At 43.4% G+C, this 16877-nt stretch overlaps 1 protein-coding gene across 1 annotated transcript in view; it reads left to right on the top strand.

Moving 5' to 3' along the window:
- Positions 1–16877, top strand: part of LOC139775512 (neurotrimin) — a 167034-nt gene that overhangs the window by 131871 nt on the left and 18286 nt on the right. The window contains exons 4-6 of the mRNA XM_071711539.1: positions 10579–10737; positions 14365–14493; positions 14862–14999. Coding sequence (XP_071567640.1) covers positions 10579–10737; positions 14365–14493; positions 14862–14999 — 426 coding nt within the window. The remainder of the gene's footprint in view (positions 1–10578; positions 10738–14364; positions 14494–14861; positions 15000–16877) is intronic.

Raw genomic sequence — 16877 nt, 5'->3', positions numbered from 1 at the left:
TCAGTCATAGTCATCCACCGTCGATCAAACCACCCGTATTGCGAGATATCACTTGTGTTCAATAAACTCCTTACTTCCATCCATGATTTTGGTTATTTGGAATAATAACACAATTTATCTCGGAGAGTATCCCCACAAGAACAGGGATAAGGGCTTTGATGTGTGAACTCTCATTCAAATTAATATATTCTCTCTGTCCGAGGCTTATCATTTATTGCAGGCCCAAATCAAATCCGGTAATGCCAATAATGCCAGGAGCAATTTAATAATTTAGCCGGCTATAGTCGTACATTCATGATCGCTGAATTACCGCCATGAGCGATAGAAATAGGAAGAGGTATTTTATCGGTCATAATCGTGTACTCTTTCACATCATAATCACAAAGCGATGACACAGCCAATTTCAACGATTCGATAACGCGCCTAATCCCAGTATCGAAACGCTAATAAGTGCAGGCTGATTAGTGCCCATATTTATCGATACAACAATCGTACGTATGCATAAATTAGAGTCGCAATTCAAACTGCAAATATTTGTCCGTAAATATTTGCAGACCAGCGTTACGCAATTAACTCTGCCTCGTCTCAGATATTTCGCATTAAGATGCAACGTCTCGAAGTTAGCAGAAGCGTTTTAACTTATTAAATAAGAATATTCATAACTCAATATATATTTTGTATATTTACATTATGTTGAAACATTTTTTCAATTTATGATCGATAAATTAGATGTATTGCAATCTAATAATGTGGCGCACAATTTATTGGCAGAAAAAATATACATACGAACGTGTGTAATGCGTGTGAGATCGTTTAAGACTAACTCAGTGCTCTACGAATGAAACGCAACATGCCATGAATAATTCAGGAAACCGCGGCAAGCTTGCACGTTCTAATTAACCGACAACCTGTCGTCGCGTGAGGTTGCTCTTTGAAATGTTGTTACACGTTTGTTTTGCAAATGTGTCAATAAAAGTCACAAAATGCTACAGTAGGGACAGAACTTCTTTCAAATTTTTCAATTTTACGGACTGCGTCATCTCGATTTTCAATTGACCTTTTTGATTAAGAAGACAGCCCCTCGCTCTCACTCAAATAATTTCACATTAAATTGTGTTGCATTGATTCTACATTAAAAAGGGCGGTTTACATTTCACAAGATTATTGCCCCAAATAAATTTTTGCCCCCGGAAGTGGTTTCTTTAATTAAATTCGCTACACGTAATTTTTCTTATTTCCATTCGACCCAATTGTTCCTCGACATCGTGCGCGAACGAAAGCCGGTTGTACCGGCTAAACCGGCGAGGAACAGAGCGACGGACGGCCGCCGCGCCGGCCGGTTTTCACTTGCAGTAGAAAAGCCTCGATACGGCTCAGACTGCGAGGCGCCCGGCTCGCACGCGAATAATCGTTGCATGTCCGTACGTGCTAACGAGTGAGAATAGCTACGCATTAACTCGCGATCAGCTGATGGTATTCTGTGTTCGTTTCGCGCGCTAGATAGCGTTACATCAGAAAAATGTGAGCGGCAGAACCGACTTTAATTGATCGATAGCCGGCTCGTGATTCCGCGACTCTCTCACGACCGCTTTCGCTTCCCTCTCGTTTACTAATTGTACGAAACTGTTTAAATATTGATCGCACATTTTTTTCGTGATTCACAGAGTGCGTGAAACGCTGCTATAAAATAGGCACGCTGAGGGCGCGAAGAGTAGCTGCACCTTCATTATACGTCAGAGCGTGTTTCCATGAAATACAAAATCCAAATCTGTATTGTATTCAATTTGTTCTGTATCCTCGAATTATTCATTAAAATACTGCACTGATATCGACGATTACGTAGCTTCATACAAAAGATAAGCTGCGGAAATGTATACGAAATCCCAAATGTTTTTTTAGTAGCTATAACACGTTGCATAACGAACAAAATGCTTTTAACGAAGACGTAGGTTTTATCAAAATTATCTCGTTTTAATATACATTTTATATATATATTTATTTTGTAAAAATATTTATTGCTGGATAGCAGGGTGAAAATAGCTTTATCACAGATTATTTTTGTAATTATCGTATATCGCGTTGTTTTTATAATATCATTGCTTTAAATTTTCAAATACACAGTCGAATATCGTATTCATGCGGAATGAAGCAAATAAGATGCTTTTAAACAATATTTCCTGCATTTCAATAAATTACTTAAAAAAATTACAGTTAATTACAGTTAATTAAATACTTAAATATATTTTTATACAGAAACGCTGCATATATACGTACATTGCATTAAATGTTATATATTGCTCTTCTCAATAATACAATTATCACTATATAGCAGCAGTGTATTATTTCAAATCCGTCGGGGATTCGTCAATATCAATTCAATCGTCTGTCCATATCAGCAAAATAAACTTTTCTGCGCGATCAACGCGCTAATCCAGCATCAAAAATTTCATGGCTCAATCATTTGTACGGTATTTTAGTCGAGAGTTGTCAGTTATTCTCCACGCGTCGCTGGCTCGCGAAATTACAGTCGAAGCCACGTCAACCATAACACTCTTTGTCGGGTGTATCACGAATGCGCGATTTAACTGAGCGATACGCGCGTACTTAGCTGCATGAGCGCACAATGAGTGCGCCCGATTATCGCGGCAGATTTTTATTGACGTCGTCTGTGCTTTATTGCGACCAAGAGAACAATAGTTATTCCCGGCGATTACCATACTAGACGCGGGCAGGCGGGAAGCAAAGCACGTAGACTGATATCGATGTCAGATTTACATCGCGAGCTTATTAGAAAAACTAACACAAAGTGCAACGAAGTTAAAATCTCTCTCGCACTGATTTCGTGCCTGCCTTCAGCTCGATTATATATAACGTCATTATCTTCCTTATACTATCGCAGAACGATAGAATGGAGTTTATTACTGGATACCGAAGAGCTTCTTAAAATCTGCAAATAAAAGAAAAATGTAAGCTCCACCGTTTATTTATATCACACTGTAAAATTAGGGGCCAAGTTCATCCGTTATCGTGTATCATCGTGAACGTAGAATGGGCCAGCACGGTATTCTGAATAGCCGCATAATCGCCAGCGGATAAATTTATGTCAATTATACCTAATCTGTATAAGTTTGCCGTTGTGTACGCTTTGATTCATGAATAATTTTCGTGAGCACAAAGAAGCGTATAGCTATTTCTCCACACTGGGCGCGAATACGAAACAAGCCATTCACAATTTCTGTTTAATTAACAATCAACAATTACAATCGCGACGTGATTAATGTGCTTAGGTACTTATTTGCAACTCTCTATTGCCGTTTAATAAAGCCGCCGTTAATACTCATCACAATGAAGCGCGCGGTGCGTGTCTTCTCATGGCATTTCGTACAATGCCCGCGTTATATATTTTGATCGCGCGCGCCGAGTCCACCGCGCGCTCTCCCCGCGCGCGGATATTTTCGGACCATGCAAAACCGGGTGGGCGAAATCCCCGGATCCCGGGTAAAACCCTCTTTGTTGCCGCAGCACGCTCGGCCCCGCGCGATACGTGTTAATCGCGCCGCGCCGGCACGGGGCGTCACGCGTTTCTCGGCGCCGCGCCGCGTCCGCGCCGGCGAGGTCGCGATTGATGCATGAACACGCATTCATCCAGCTCGCGATAGTTACATTTTAACCTATATCTATTTGCGAAAACAGAATGCTGCTTTCTCTCGCGGCGCGAAAATAAATTTAAGCGATTTAGTTATAAATTTAATTAGCTCCACTCTCGGGACCCGCGGGAACAGGCCTGTTTTTCCTCTTCCGCCTCTCTCGCGCATCGTGCGAGTAGTTTCGATATTTTTCGAACGGACGGCGACGTGAACGTCCTGATTGGGTATCCCCAGCGAGCACGCGTGCTTCATAAAGTATGCCGGGCGTTCATTGAACGCTAACGTTTAACGTTTAATGCGTTTGGCGAAAAAACCGCCACGTGGCGCGGCGCAAATTTATATTCTTCGTATAAAGAGCCGCGGGATTCGCAAATATAGCTCGCAAAGAGCCGACAATTTCGATTGGAATTAACTATATTTTCGGTACAAATAAAATTAAAATTACTAACATCGTATTCGTTTATACGCGCGCATTTGCGGAATAACGCTTAAACGGGCGTAAAAATAAAATACAAAAAGGATTGACGTTTTTGCGCGATCTTTGTTTTCAAAAGCTTCGAAGCGCGACAAAAATATCATCCAGTGATTATCCAGCAATTGATAACTCGCCAGATAATATCCCCTTTTGTTTAAATACGTTATTCGAGTTTAGCAGCACAAGCTAGCTATTTGCCGAGGCCCAATATTGGGTTACTGTTAGCGAATTCTGCGAACCAATCTCTTCTGGCAATCGCGCTACATATCTCCCTGTGGACGCTTCGATTCGTTGGCGGTAGCAAAGTTGTAAGCTGCATATTTTATCTGTGATAAAGTACACCGCCGATACTACCGCGCTCGACTCTCGCGCGCAGCTTAGTTCCGTTAAGAACTTACTTACTACTTCCTTTCGCTGAATCTATGCGCAACCCGCGCGGAAGCGGCGATCCGATAAAAATGTACAACGGCCATCTCTTTTGTGCACGTTACTAATATATCACGCTCTCGTCTATTAGGAATATAAATTCACAAAATCCAAATTCGCCGATAAGGGAAAAAATATAAGGGAAAAAAAGAAGAACTGTGCACAGTGCGTTAAAATTTGAACAGCATATTAATGTGAACACGATTTGCACACACGTGCAATTAGAAAAAGATTGGCCGTATCAAAGTTGAAATAATGGAAGTCAAAATTAGCACTTTTTACATGCAAGTACGAAAACGGTTTCCGATATCACGTTTCTAATTGTAGCCACTCTATGGTTTTAACGAAAAATGAAAAGACGATGAAAAAGACTTGTAAAAGTATTCTTATAAAAATACAAGACTGACTGTCTAGTTTTGAAGCACTTAAGGAGGTTGGTTGCGTCCCGCTGCGGGGCAGGCGCGCGGCGCGGCAGGGGGAAAGCATGTATGTTAGATTTTCGTCGCGTGAAATAAACGAATTTTAGCAAATAAATATGTGGAATGCATTCAATTTCTGTTTCTTAAGGTTTAAAAAGAGTTGTTTGTACAATTGAAACCCAAATACATTATTATCCATGTTGAAATGTGGAAATAATAAATGTGGTCCTGTTTTATTTTTACAATTTCTTGATAACTATAAAGACGAATCATTTTAGTCTTTGAGAAAGTTCTTCCTAAATATGTAAAGAATTATTTGCATCTATTTTCATTAAATTATTATCATTTTTAATATGCTTTCGAGAGTTACATTACAGGTTAGGTAACATTTTTGCTGTGTCGCCCGTGTATAAGAGAGAGACAAGAATATAACTTCAATAATTAATTACTCGACAACCATGCAGACAATTATCTTCAACTTTGGCATGGACGACAGATTCCCATAGACGAATATATCTTCCATAAATTTGAACTTATTCTTATCAAATTGATTTGAGCAACCACCCTCCTTAATACGTAAAGTACACAATCCCATTCAAAACTATATGTTAAAGCGCGAGAAATTAATATTTCTTTATGACTTTTGAAACATTATATAAATTTGATTGAGATATTTTATTTCGATAATGTCACAGAAGTTGTATGTCATAAATTATATTTCCAAAGTTTAGCACAGACTTCGTATTGTATTAATCACTAACTTTTTGGACACCGTTGTCACGGATAAACCACCTTGGACGAATTATTCAGGATCCATGGATCCTGATATCGAGGTGAAATTGATTTATTTTAATGATTAGACCTTTCGTGCATGACGAGACGTCGTCCGCGGGGCCCAAGATTGTCCGCGTATAACTCTTCTGGGTTAGCCAGGGGATCCGCAGATAAATCCGCCAAACTTTTCTCCCCGTTGGTCTATTCCCCAGCTGATTTACTAAGACCCGCCCCCGATAGCCCTGCAGGCGGCACTCGTTACAACGTCGTTTCCGAGCTCGAAACGAATTCCCAACTTCGCTACGTGGCATGTCGTGTTTCGACGTGAGGCAAACGTTTCCCGTATAACCCCCGCTGCCTGCCCATTCCCATTCCTTTCTCCACCCACGCTCCTGCTGCTGGCCGGTTCGATTTACGCATCGAAATTAAGCCACGCTCGGCTTGCGGCGCTCGTCCGATGCACTGCACTTTTTTAAACCCCCGACCCCCCCCCCCCGCCACCCACCCCCACGCCACGCTACTCAACGTCAGTTGCATCGGTAGAAACGACGTTCCGCGAAACGAGCTCGCCATTGGTCAGGTCTGAGCCCAAGAGAATCCGGTGTGGTGGAGGGTTGTTAGGATAGGATGGACGAGATGGAGCTGGATTGATACCTGATACAAGTATCTACCTCGCTTGAGGATTTTTGCGCCAGCGCCGCTCGAAGGAGGGAACGACTGATTCCCGTGCAACGCCGCAAAAAGCACGGAATACGACGGGACGTCTGATTACTGTCATTTAGCGGGGAAATTCACGAGTGTCCTTCTTTATAGCGTCAGGTAAACGAATATCGATCGGTCGATAAAATGTGGGGTAAACGGGAAAAATTGTCCTTGACAAAAAAATTCCGATATACACACGACGTACATGTCACGAATTTTTTCCTAATCGAAATGTGCAACTTGAAAAATAATTTAATAGAATGTCAAATTCTACGACTTAACATCGAATATGTTCGTGAATTTTAAAGGGGATTCGAGGAGAGAAATAGAGAGAGAGAAAGCCGTCGTTATCCGAAATCGGTGCCGAGGTCATCCCGCTCGCTCGGTAAACACCTCGGCGTTGCAGAAACAACGTTAGATGAAACGAAGTGCATAGTCACATTGAGGAGTGGCGAGTTTCTAGGACTCCGAAGCAACCGGGGGGTTGGGGGGAGGGAGGGTTGGTTACCGGTAAACGGGATGGGCGAGGCGGATTGAGGTTGATACGCGATACCGGGGTTTTGCTTTAATATATAGAATTCTCTCTGCAACCCGCGTGCGGCCAGGGGTATCATAACCAGACACAGCGTGCAGAACAATGCGAATAAACTGTGCTGTATAGGAGAGCGTATCGCGGACGTATATCAATTCCGAGCGGTGTTCAGCAATGCTGTAACGACTGAGACCCATTTACATATGGTTATTGTTACATAAGATACCGCGCTGTGTACGGAAATCGCGGTTGTCAGCGGCGCATTCCGCATTCCTATCTATCTCGTCCAACCGATGACAATCATTTTACGAATGACGTGTGAATCGCGCGGTTCATCGAGACGGTAGTGTCACGCACGAATCCGCGTCAGATAATTGTCCGCTTGAAAAAAAAAAAAAACGGTAGATTCACGCGTTAAGTTTCGCATTAAAATTGTTTTATATCCCTGTATAATCCACGGTGTCAGATGTGATAGAGCACTAAGTCCGGATTGATGCGAGGATGATGGACGTTGGACGGGATGGACCGGGGCGGGGGATGGCTTACCGTAATGTGTGCGGCGCGTAATGCACGAGATAGAAACTAGAAACCATAAAACGATGAAACGTGCGGAATAACGGAAACTGGGCCGCCCATTACTATATTAAATGATTGGTAATCTAATCTCGGATCGAAGTACGTTTCCATATTTTGTAAAAATATCCGATGCTTCAATTGCGTATACGTTATCGCTACGTGTAATCGTGTAATTCTAACGGAGATCCTTTTTCGCAACGTTGGTTGTCGTGCGCGATAAAGCTTTCTGAAAATTCATTAACCGTTTGTGCACGAGTCTGCAGAAAAAGTTGATGTAAATCCGAAGAGGAAATCCGAATTCGGGGCTAGCTATCGATATTGAAATAACGGCTTCATGTAGAGTCACGTATAACGAGTTAAGATTCGGTTTCAGATTGATGTGGTGGTAAACAGTAGCGGCCGCATGAGCGATTGCGCTGAGTTTTGTTTCGCAGTTTGCCGTCTGCGGGGGTTACAAAACACGTGGAATAGTAGACGGAATGGAGGAGTAAAAGCGGATTGCAACCGTGGTAATGCCCAATTTGTTGCGAAGTTTTCACCGAATACATCGGCTCGAACAATCGGTTAGAAATCGGCTATAAATCACTGAATTGTAATTCAGTTTAGAAAACCTTAAATTAATTAATTATATCAAAAGTTTGAATAATTTTTCGTGACCTATCGTACGCTATCATGTGTTCTGTATTCATATTTAGATATAATACAATATACATATATTCCTTAATAATAATATTATTTTAAATGTTATACAATATGCATCTATACATATATATATATATATATATTAAAAAAAAAAATATTGTAATATAAATTTATCTCTCTTTCGAACGAAAATTATTTTTCATAAATGTAATACTCCACGATATATGATAAAAATTGTACTTGATGAAAAAAGCTCCATTTCCCAAAATCATTGTACTGCTATCATTGACCCTGCAAATTCATTAATTAATGGACACTATCAAGATTGTATGTTTAAGTTTCTCATTGATCTTACGTATTATCATATTTACGTACTCTGTTTAGTACATACTGATACATACAGCATACATACTCTATTGTATGTTTCGATCGAATATGTGTGCTGATAAAATAGGGCATACTGCGCGCCACGAGTTGTATTGGTACCATAATCTATGGTCTCCAAATAGATGCGTACAAATCAAACGAACGAACGAACGAACGAACGAACGAACGAACGAACGAACAAATGTTCGAAGCTCGATTGTGCGGAGAGTAGAAGCGGCGGAAGAGAAGTGGGGTCTCCTGGTGGCCAGCGGAGATTCTGGGTAGCTTTGACCCGCCAATTCAGCATCACCCATACTGGCACTCAACCGCAAATCGAGTTCCTGCCGTAGGGCGGAATAAAATCGACCCCGTCAACCCCGACCTGCTCCTCCCTTCGGCCAACCGATGCAACCTTCGAACCCCGATTCGCATGTAAGCGAACCTAGTAAGACATTACTCGCGAGGGACACGTTTATCCCGGGAGAAGGTGAGAAAGGGAACGAGAGAAAGCGAAAGAGGGAGAGAGAAAGGGAAAGAGAAAGCGCGAAAGGAAGGCGGAGAAAGAGAAGATAAAGGAAGAGAGCTCGGGGTAGACTTTAATGGGTGTAGCAAAATGGAAAAGCCTGGCCGCGGGATAAACCGGGCCGCGCTCGGGATTATGATTTCCGCAAAGAGCCGCGCGTGTCGCGCGTTGATATTCTTTCCGGATCGCGATCGTAAAGTCCGCCGTTTTATACCGGGAGCCGGGGCAAGAGTAGTGCGCGGTCGGTAAGCTTCAACGATCTGCATTTGTATACATGGGATTTTAATGCGTCCGCGCGTTCTCGGGAAAAATTGGATCCCGGAAAGTCGCGCGAGGCGATTTCGTATCTCGCCGGCCGGGGCCGGAGATATAGATGGACTCGAGAATTTTTGATGACGGATGTGACGAGCGAAGCAAGAGCGAGAAGCGATAGGGTGTGTAGGTATATACGTGTACAGCCCGAGCCGTGTATTCCGAGCTATTCTAAACTCCGCGAAACTCCCACGGCTCTCTCCCGGCTCTGAGGCCAGTCTGGAATCCGAAACGAGAAACTCGTCTCCTTCGGCTCCACTCTCTTTAACGTCAGAATACGAGAGGTCCGACACATTCGGTAGGTAGGTAGGTAGGTAGGTAGGGCGAATCGTTGCGCGCTGGGGTGGCTCGCTTCCGCCGGAGATGACGCGGATGCGTTCGTTCCCGCCGCCCGCGCCGTTATCGTTGTCTACTTTATTACGTGCAGCCTGCACGCGTGTCATGTATGCACACGTGTCGCCCCGCCGTACGTTGTACGTGAAAAGCGCGCTTCGTGGAGGCCGCCCTTCGTAGTTTCCACCCTTCGCCGTATGCAGAGAGAGTTAATCCACGCCGGCTGATTTATGAACGAACAGATATACTTGTCCACCCCTTTGCTGCCTTCGCAGAGAGAAGTAACTTACGGGCGTTATTGTTGCGCTAAGTGTTGCGAAAGCTCGCGCGCGCGTGCACTCTCTCGCGTGCCGCATCAGTAATGTCAGGCAGATCAGATTTACTACACCGTGCTCTCTCGCTTCGCCGGGGATACTCCTAATTTCGGGTAACTAGATACCCCGAATGTAAGTTCTTTTATTAGATATCGTATGATTGTAGGATCACGTCCATTAGGAGGATTAAAGACAAATATGGGACGGTTTATCCAATCCCGCTCGGTTTTCCTTGATTTAATATACTTTCCTATCTAACGTGATTGTGTGTTGAATATTTGATACAATACCTACAATAATACTATATTTTCGAAATAAATTACTTTTTTGCGGAGAACAAATCGTAAGCGTAATCGTAATTACGATTTTCGCTGAAATAATGATTGCAAACGAGTATGATAGTCTCTGATTGCGCGGGGAGCCTCTCTTCATCTTCGGAATATCTTTTTTCTTCCCAAACGCACGTACGTTCTGCGTTACCCAACTCACCCTCAGCTTATACAGAAATTTTCACGCTCGCGCATTTTCTGCCGACAGTGCCGCCCGATATTCTGGACTACGACACCAGCACGGACATGGTGGTGATGGAGGGACGAAACGTGACTCTGCGTTGCGCCGCGACCGGCTCCCCGGCGCCTAACATCACCTGGCGGCGCGAGGACGGTCAGCAGATTCAGCTCGGGAACGGGGAGGAAGGTGAGTTTTAACGAGCTGCCCGCGAACGAGCGTAATTCGCAGTCGGGCCGGTAATAAAGCCGGGAAATTTTCGCTGAATTAAGGTGACTCGCTTTCTCTGTCGCCTCTCACTGGCCTTTCGTCGCGACGGACGGACAGGACGGACGGGTACGCTTCGTTACGGCGAGAGCTAATCGAATACGACGGGCGAAAGACGCGGCATTTGATGCTCGGCAAAGTGCACTCGGCGATCGTTCGCGATGCGGTCCTTTTCGGGATTGCGCTTTTACCCCATTCCCTCCCTCCCCCCCCCGCCCCTTTTAAACGCTCGCCGACGGAATGTACCAAGTATTTTATGTGTCATTAGCTCCGCGCGCCGGACGATCGCGAAATTTCTGCGCTCCGCGTTTCGCCTCGGAAAAGCTATACGGGGGGTTTAGTCTCTCTCTTCGGTCCTTTTTATAAACTTTTTTACATTATATTCCCTCCACTGTGCGCCGGCTCTTACTGATATTTCCGTTATGAAAACGTTGATTTTATCTGTTTCTTCGTTTTTTTTTCTCCTTTTACTTACGCGCGGAGCTGTGAACTCGCGTAACATGTAAGCACACGAAGGCAGAACTTCGCTTATGAAGTTTGCAACTTTTATAGCCGACTTGCAAAAGCGATATATATAACGCTTTTCAAAAATAATATAACTCAATTCGCGCTGATAAACGCGCTTGAAAAAGCGCGGACGAGTTTTAAATATTTACAAATTTAACGTCGTAGATTATTTTCCGGTCCCTGAAAGATAAATGAGGGCGCGCATGCAGCTTTCGGGAGGATATCGGTACGACTCGCGCAAAATCCGAGTAGCTCGGGGATCGAGTAAATATCCCTCTAACGTCCCTAAACGCGGCGGCAACGCGCCAAAAGCTCGCTCCGTTACGCGCGCGCGGTGCCGTAAAGGCACCGCCTGAAAAAAGATTTACGCTCGGCGCGGCGCGACGGCGGCGGGAGATACATTCGGGCTAAACTGCGCGAGTGCATTCGAGCCGTATCAAGCCCCCGGACCCCAAACCGCCGCGCTGACGGTCGCATGGGAGCGCAAACACACCGCGCGTGGCAAGGCCAATAGGTTAGAGCGAGGTGATACGTTTGCAGAGACCGCGAGGAAGATCTTCTATATTTGCATTGAAATTGGCAAACACACGGCGAGCGCACGATACGGCGACTCCGGGGTACGGTACGGAGCGTGCATGCACGGCGCAAGGGGGAGGGGAAGGGGCAATAAACAACTGGACCGACCTTAAACCACGATTACGCTATCCATAGTTCCGCTATTACGCCATTAATCCGAGAAGGGAGACCCCGCGACACTTCGACTGTGATCGGTCGCCCCGGCGCGGCGTATTCGCTCGGGATGGGCACTCCGCACCTGGTTGCCACTCGAAAGAATACTGGTCCCGCGTAATAGTTTCTCCAAGGTGTCACTGAAGACGTGACAGATGTTTGACGGCATTAGAAAAAAAATCTCCGCATTCTATAATGATCTTGTAATACGCTTTAATGATATTACGATCAAGACATTGTTACGATGCAGTGTGTTATTGGATTATTTGGAACTTCCGTGTAACACGTCGTAATCTTGTCTCAACGGGTCTCGAACTTGAGAAAGTTAGCGTCATTAGCTTCTGATATCGTGGCATGTGACATATCGCGATTCCCGCGATCGTGACCCGCGGTAATTTTTACCGCTCAGTGTCCACGTGTTTTTTACTGCTATATTGCATTTGCATCTATAGTCTTTTTTTCCTTGTAAAATATTTAATTTATCATCGACGCGAGAGCACAGACATTTTGCCGAATTTAATTGCGGTCAAGTGGAACGGCATAGGCAGCCTTCAACTTTCGGATAAGTAAACTGAATTTGCGCTCGTGTTGCCAGAGTTGACGGGCTCTCCGTAAATTGCTATTTGAATTTCGAACACGCGCGGACGGGGAAAGATATGAACCAATTTCAACCTTTCATATTTTTGCAGTTTTTTAATTTAAATATCGAATTAATTGAATATAATTTTGTATTAAATATTCAGAGAATTTTATATTACGTCATATTTGTTTCTTTTTTTCATTACAATCGACTCAGCGTTTTATCGAATGCGTTTATGAGTAACGGGAATTTATGAGATACTCCGTACAACAATATTCCAGAAAATTTAACAGTATGTTTTATTTATTATCGCGCATTGTCGGTGTACTATGTAGTAATTTAAATTGCTTTATAGAGGCCGCACACATGCTCGGAGCAGCTTACAATCGAGTCCCGCAGCTGCTGCATTATGCGGTCATTCATCAAAACGGTTTGCACATTTTCCCGGTGCATTTTAGCGCGCGAAAGTGGTCCTTCTTCGCCGGCGATAATAGTTACATTGATAAAATGGTAAAAGTTTGCGTACAGTTTCTGCTCCCTGTGCGCTCGCGCGCGCGCGATGCGAATCAGTGCCAGGCGTTTTTCTCGCGTGCGATATTTTTCGCTCTCGCACAAAAACGTAATAATAATCGTAATAATTTTACGGAGCATTTGCATTCGAGAATACGTTTGTATGCGCAAAACCTAAATGCGTCCGAATCCGCGTTTTCAAATTGAAACGTATAAGCGATGGAACTTCGGCAACCAATTTCCGTCGTGTCGCGTGCGACGGTTACTGACATCAAAAAAGTTGCACGAATGTACTTCGTGAACTTCACTGAGGTGGACGAACACACGTTTAAAAATATGACTCGGTGAAATTTCCAATGCAAAGTGCGGGAAAAAAACCTTATCTCGACGTTATTCGTGCCACTGATCGAATTAAATAGAATTGTGTCGGAATAACTTAACCGTTCCTCTTTTTTTTTAATGTTTAAGCAAGTGTTTTAATCCTCCTTTCCATACGTACTGTGACATCATTGAAAATTAAAAACCGACCAGTAAAAGCGATATGCTACGGGCGAAACGATATTTTTTAACAGAACGTAATCCCGAAGATTTTCGGAAATTCTGCAGTTTCGGGCTGCCAGTGCTAATAAAAATATCGACGTCAAAGCGGCCCGTCGATCGGGCGTCACGCACTTTTCCCGTGCGCCAAACTGTCTATAGCTATAACTTTATCGAAATTCCCCGGAAACCGTAACATTCCCGAGAATAAAAAACAAAAATTTGGCGAATTTCACTGAGGTCCGACGTACGTTTTCCATGTTTCATCATGGGGAAAAAAATCGATTGACACCAAAAGCATTCGATGTCACAGCGTAAAAGTTACATCCACCTCGATTTATCATCGATAACATCGATCATATTTCGCACGGAAATTCCCGTTGCAAACTTATTGATACCTTTCTAGCCTGCAGTTGTAATCCCTTTCATTCGGCGAAAATCTCCATCCCTTTTTGTTATTTATCGACAAATGAATTTTTTCCTCTCTCTGACAGTAATGAACGTGCCGATCAGGAATATTTTACAGAATGATATTCGTATTACGTTCGAATCACGTTGTCACTTTATCTTATCATGACATTTCTATTTTCGATAATTAAATACCTATATTTCGTACGTATCTTGCTTCTCTATTACTATATAATTACTATATGATCTTTTATTATAATTAATTTTTCTAATTTCAGTCGCGAGCGTGGACGGCCCGAGCTTCAATATCACGAAGGTGAACCGGCTACATATGGGTTCCTATTTATGCATCGCATCCAATGGCGTGCCCCCTTCCGTCAGCAAAAGAATAATGCTCACTGTGCACTGTACGTATGTTCGTCCCTTGTGCATCTTATTTTGAATTAAATTCGGTCTCATCTGTTTCAATTTCAAATTGTATCAATTTCTATTCAGTTGTATCGAGATGTTTCTTTGGGGGTGGGGGGGAGGGAGGCAAATTATTACCATGAAATATGAATAAGTAGTTGTCGACAATTTATTTAACTGTCAAAAATCTGAAAAAAAAAGAGGAAATATGAATTAAACATGAGAAGTGACATTTTGTATTCACAAAGCTATAAAAAAATAAAGGGTAATTATTAAAAAGAGTTATGCAAATAATCAAGTGTTCGTGAAGAATACCGTGTAATTTGAAATTTAAAAGTTGGATACACGCCATCGCTGATTGTTTCAGTTCCGCCGATGATCTGGGTTCAGAATCAGTTAGTCGGTGCCCAAGAAGGCCAGAAGTTGACCCTCGAATGCTATTCAGAAGCGTTCCCGAAGTCTATCAATTATTGGACGAGAGATCAGGACAAGATTGTGCCGCAAGGTGAGCACACTTATCTCCGATAAATAATTTAACTTATTGTATATTTTATTAACTTGTTATATATTTTAACTTATTACCTATATCATATTTTACTACACAATGTTGCAATTAAGCGTAATGAGAATTCGCGATCGCTCACGACGAGAGAGAGAGACTCTTTCGTTTCATGAAAGAGTCATGACCTGGTGGAAAGTGGGATGACTTTACAATTTCGTTATATGCATCACGACACGCACATATCGCATTTTTTGATGATTCATGTAACTCGCGAGAGAAAGAGAGAGAGGGAGGGGGGGGAGAGATAATTACACCCTCGACGCGTATTCCTCCGCGTACTGTGCATTCGCGAGGAAGGAAAATAACTGGTTGTAACGAACCCTCTGAATAATGAAAGCTTCATACCGAACGCATAAACACGCACACCGGCGAAGCGCGAGTATAAGCGTTTTCGCTTCTGCTTTATGCGCCGCCTGTAAAAGGCGGCTTTAGTACTTTCCATCGATCCCTTTCGGATCCGTATCTTTTTTCGCGTATCACGGATGTACACACATCCGTGCGGCTTCTGTCGGGCGCATTCAATCGCCCCGGAGGAAGCTGCGCGGTTTACGCCGCGCTTTTACGGCGGAGATTAACCGTTATTATTATGAAATACGCGGTAAGTAGTCGACGCGCGTTCATTAGTCACGTTCAACGGTCGAGAGGCATAGCGCGTAACGATGAATTAGCTATATAACCGTTACGACTCTTATATCATTTGTATTGCCTTTTGTAACTTTATTCTCCGTTACTGTATGTGTGAATCACGTGTTTATACACTTTACGGGTAAACATAATTATCCCGCGTTATTATAGGGATCCGCGAAATATGCTTATGGCCTTCCAGTTTTCATTGAAACAAGTTGACAGAAATCTTTGGACGCGCGGGGATTACGTGTTAACACGATCGGAGGGAGTCAAAACTCACATTGTGCCTCAACATTATTGCGTTCGATACAGATGCAAATGCTAACCACGGCGGCGGCGATGTAATAACGGCCGGCGCAGAAAAGGACGATCCTCAGTTTCGTGTTTGGCGTTTCATACACATACTCGCGCCGTGTCCTTAGCCTTCCTCATAAATGCCAGATAAAATCGTGTTATACCTTTAACGCGTTACCAGGATTCGCATGCATTATTCAGAGGCTAATTCCGGTCGAATAAACGACCCGAAAAGAAGAGGCCGCGCGTAGATGTTCGCGCGCGCATACTCGCGGCTGATGCTGCTTAAATAAATAAATCTGACGGTATTAAAAACTAGATTGCCCCCTTGTAATCGCCATATTGCCGCCCCTCCCCCCCTCCTCCTTTTCGCATTTATTTCGAAGATATATACGCGGACCGAACTGCGTGTAAATTAAAAGCAGCGCCGTGCTTCTCCTGTGGAAACTCATTTAAGGAATTAACTTCTAGATTAGATTCATGGATAAAATGGCATTAAAGGATCTCATTCATCGGAGAAATTTAAAGAAAATCTTTCTTTATGCAATGCTGAGCGCGCGCTGTGATCAATAGTAATGGGATTAATAGCAGTGAAGCGAAACGGGGGGAGGGGGAGGGGGATAAAAGTTTTGATCACCGTAAACACCGTCGCGTATAAAATTCACTTGCCCGCCCAATAAATTATATGTTACGGAAAGTGGAAAAAATTTTTTCCCCGAGCAAATAGTATGAAGTTTTAATCAACGAACGCCATCGAAATTTAGATGCCCGCATTGATCTGTATGGCGCGATAACGAAACGGAAAACCAACCGGGTAGAAACTGCACTTTAGGATCTGCGGAGAGCGATTTAAATCACTCCGAAAGTTACTGTCAATACATTTTCGAGAGAGCCAAACGG

The sequence above is a fragment of the Temnothorax nylanderi genome, unplaced genomic scaffold, assembly GCF_030848795.1.
Source record: "Temnothorax nylanderi isolate EJ_2023f unplaced genomic scaffold, tnyl_v1.0 TNYL_tig0100_pilon, whole genome shotgun sequence".
Lineage (NCBI taxonomy): Eukaryota > Metazoa > Arthropoda > Insecta > Hymenoptera > Formicidae > Temnothorax > Temnothorax nylanderi.
Note: the sequence above shows the minus strand (reverse complement) of the source record. Positions and strands in the feature narration are given on the sequence as shown.